General features: G+C 58.5%; 1 protein-coding gene across 1 annotated transcript in view; it reads right to left on the minus strand.

Annotated features, from left to right (window-relative positions):
* RASGRP4 (RAS guanyl releasing protein 4) overlaps nucleotides 1–3614 on the minus strand; it is an 18735-nt gene that overhangs the window by 7773 nt on the left and 7348 nt on the right. The window contains exons 6-7 of the mRNA XM_023742307.1: nucleotides 2227–2400; nucleotides 977–1093 (exon numbers count right to left, since the gene is read on the minus strand). Coding sequence (XP_023598075.1) covers nucleotides 977–1093; nucleotides 2227–2400 — 291 coding nt within the window. The remainder of the gene's footprint in view (nucleotides 1–976; nucleotides 1094–2226; nucleotides 2401–3614) is intronic.

A 3614-nucleotide genomic window follows, 5' to 3' on the forward strand; every position in this document is an offset into this window, starting at 1 on the left:
CACACACACACACACACACACACACACACACACACACACACACACACACACACACACACACACCCCAGCTCATCAGTCCCGGTGAAGTCTCAGGGCAGCCTCCTGCCTGCCCTCTCCTCCGCTCCCCTGAGCCCCTCCCTGTCTTCTGCTCAGTCCCTGCTCCAGCCTCCCGCCTGGGGTCGGAGCCCTCAGTGGTACCCTCTTCAATCCACTCTCCACATGCCAGCTAGAGTGATTTTCCTAACACAAAAAATCTGATCGCATTCTTCCTTAGCTCAAAAACACTTCCATGCCTCCTCAGGGCCCTGCGGACAGAGAACAAACTGCACACCATGGCTTACTGGGTGCTGAGCCATCTCGGGTCTCCTGGCTGCCTGTCTTCCACCTTCAATTCACTCTCTACGCCACACACCAGAACAATTTTTCAAAAACTCAGATCTGATCATGGGTGCTACCTTCAATCCCAAACCTGCTCTAGCTCCCCGTTGCCCTCTGGATAAAGCCCAAACACCTTAGCTGAGCTTGTAAGGCCCACCAGGATCTTGCCCTCTTCCTGACTCTGCTTCCTGCCACTTCCTGACTCCCGCCACACAGCAGACTCATGGGTGACACACTTTTCCCAGGCACTTCCCAGGACATCCCCAATCCGTGTCCCTCTTTTGGGTGGCCGGGATGTTGAAGTCTTTGGGTGGGTGCTTTTACTCCCCACCCGGGCTGCAGGTTTTCTGCTAGCATCTTTGTCATTCCTGTCTCCCTCACAACCCTTCTCAGGACCAGACACAGAAGGTAGAGGGCTCAGCACAGTGGCTGGGGGAAGAATGCAGACAGAGCCGGGGGGTCTGTGGGATTTGGGAGAGCACAGTATTTGGGTGGTTCCGGAGTCCCTAAGCAGGGCTCGAGGGGGCCGGGGAATTTAAATATGGGGGTGTGAGACAGCTGACCCCCTGGAAGTTTGGGGAGGGCAGTGAGGGTTCACCTTGGTGCTGTCAGGGCTCAGGTGGGCATGGGAGTCCTTGAGTCTGGAGATGGCACTATGACACAGGCCCCCGGTGACGGCCATCAGCGTGTTGAAATTCTGCAGCTGGTGGAGCCTCTGAAAAGAGAAGGGGTCGGGACTCCAACAAGCGCATCCCTGTAGAGAGGCGGGGCACAGGCATATGTGCAGCGTGGACCAGGGCAGCCACCCCACAAGCGAGAGAAAGTGGGCGTGGCGAGCAGGAGGGGGCCACAGCAGGTAGGCCAGGTGAGGCCAGGAAAGTGTGGGGAGACAGGCAAGCACGGGTACTGAGGTGTGGGGTCTAGATAGCTGTGTATCATTCAAGTGTATGTGGGGGTTCAGTCAGGGTGTCAGACAGGCATTCGGGGGGTCCGACTGCCGTGCGAGTCAGACAGGTGAGGAGAAACAAGGTGTGGGCTCTGGCAGGAGTGGAGAACCAGAGCCTCGCTCGCCCCAAGTTTAAAGGGAGGAGGTCGCTGTGGGGAGACAGCGAGGCCAGGGGAGAGTGGAAGGTGCTCAGACCTAGGAGACCCAGGCAGCCACCAGAACCCCCAGGACTAAAGGCCCAGCAGAAGGAAGCGAGGCTGGAGACCAAAGGAAGGGCGTGGTCTGCGAGGAAATACGCGCAAGGGCGTGACCAAGGTAGGGGAAGGAGGGCTTCCCTTTTCCCCAGAAGGGAGGGAAGGTATCCGGAAGGGAGGAGCGCGTGACTCAACGGGTAGGAACCAGGGAGGGACATGACGGGATGGGGAGGAAGGTGGTCACTGTCCCGGAGGGACCGCCAGGGCCTAGGAACTGGGAATCAGAGCCTCGGTGGAGGACGATGCAAAGGTGGAGGGTCGCTGTCACTGTCCTGGGGATAGAACCTTCGGACGTAAGGCTTGGGAGGGAGGGGAGATGGGGCCAGGAGGGACGACGTCCACTGCAAAGGCCAGGGCCAAGGGGCGGGGCCCGCGTGGACCTGACGCAGTGATAACCAGGCCAAGCAAGAAGCGCCGTCAGTCCTGGGACGGAACGCGGGGACTGGGGCCTCGGGGGCGGGACCGGGGTGCGGCGAGCTGCGAGGGGGCGGGGCCGTATGTGGGTGACGTCACCGCCCAGCCTGGTCTGCCGGGCCGAGGGCTGGGTGCCGGGGCGAGGATGGAACGCGGAGCGCTAGGGAACTGCGCGCGGTGGCGCTTGGAACCCCGCGGGATGGCTGCCAGGAAAGCGAGCAGAGGGTGCCTCACCTGTGCCACGTGGATGAACTTGTCCAGGACCTGCGCGCGCTGCGCGGGCCCGGGCCGGCTCAGCACCATTACCTGCACCCAGCGGGACACGCTGTTGCTGAGGCCCACGGAACCCTCCAGAGCTGGGCAGCCCCGCACGGAGCCCTGAAACACGTAGCTCCGCAGGTCCTGGGGCTGGGGGCGAGGGGGCCCGTCAGAGTGATCCCTGGCGCTCAGGCCCTGCCCCTGACACGCCCACCCCCCTAGCAGTCACGACCTCCGATGCCCTAGCCTGGCCTAGCCAGAGTGACCTTTGTCACCTTGTCTCTCCCCCAGGCCGCCACACGTGCCTGAAGTCACCATGGTCCTTTGCCATGGGAGGGCGTCCCCCCTCCTGGAGCCACAAGCAGCCCCACATTCCCTGGAAAAAGACAATTTGTGTATTTTAAAAAATCATTTTGAAGATTTTAAATGACCCCCAAAATCAAACCAGTTGCCATGGAGTCAACTCTGACTCATGGCAACCCCACGTGTCAGAGTAGAACTGTGCCGCAAAGGGTTTTCCGTGGCTGATTTTTCAGAAGTACATTACCAGACCTTTCTTCTGAGGCACCTTTGGGTGGACTTGATTAAATGAAGCCAGGCACTATTCTGACTGTTTCACCATATTAACTAATTTAACTATAATTCTACCAGGTAGGTGCTATTATTACTGTTCCCATTTTACAGATGAGGCAGTCGAGGCACAGAGAGGCTAAGTAATTTACCCAGGGCCACACAGGTGTGAACCTAGATGAGAACCCAGTCTGCTGCTCTTAACTGTACACATAACCAGCATATGGTCAACGAAGTGAAGGATGAGGAAGAGGACATGAATCAACTTCTATTTGTTCTGCTCAAGGGAAACAGCTTAAGGTTTAACCTTCCACACCCATATCTACTCAGCCAACAGACCTTGTCCACTCTGCTTTCAGAATATTCCAGAGCTCGCCCCCTTCTCACTCCTCCTCTGCCCTGGCCCTGGGCCTGTCTACCATCCTCCCTGCCAGAACTCACAGCTGCCTCCTCTCTGGGCTCCCTGCCTCCACTCTGCCCCCGCAGTCACTACAGTCCATTCTCCACACGCTGCCAGAGGGAACTTGTGGACACCGGGGTCAGGTCTCCTCCTTCTCCCGTCAGAGCTCTCCAGTGGCCCCTTCTCACTCAGAATCAAACCACAGTCCGCCCATGGCCCACAGGCTCCACATGATCTGTCCCCTGTTGTCTCTCTGACGTCATGTCCTACCACGCTCCCCCTTGTTGCTCTGTCTCAGCCACATTGTTTCTCCAACTTCCTGCATACACTCCCACCTCAGGGCCTTTGCACTGGCTGTTCCCTCTGCTTAGAACACTCCTCCCCCAGAGTCCTC

Source organism: Trichechus manatus, unplaced genomic scaffold, assembly GCF_000243295.1.
Source record: "Trichechus manatus latirostris isolate Lorelei unplaced genomic scaffold, TriManLat1.0 scaffold00207, whole genome shotgun sequence".
Taxonomy (NCBI): Eukaryota; Metazoa; Chordata; class Mammalia; order Sirenia; family Trichechidae; genus Trichechus; species Trichechus manatus.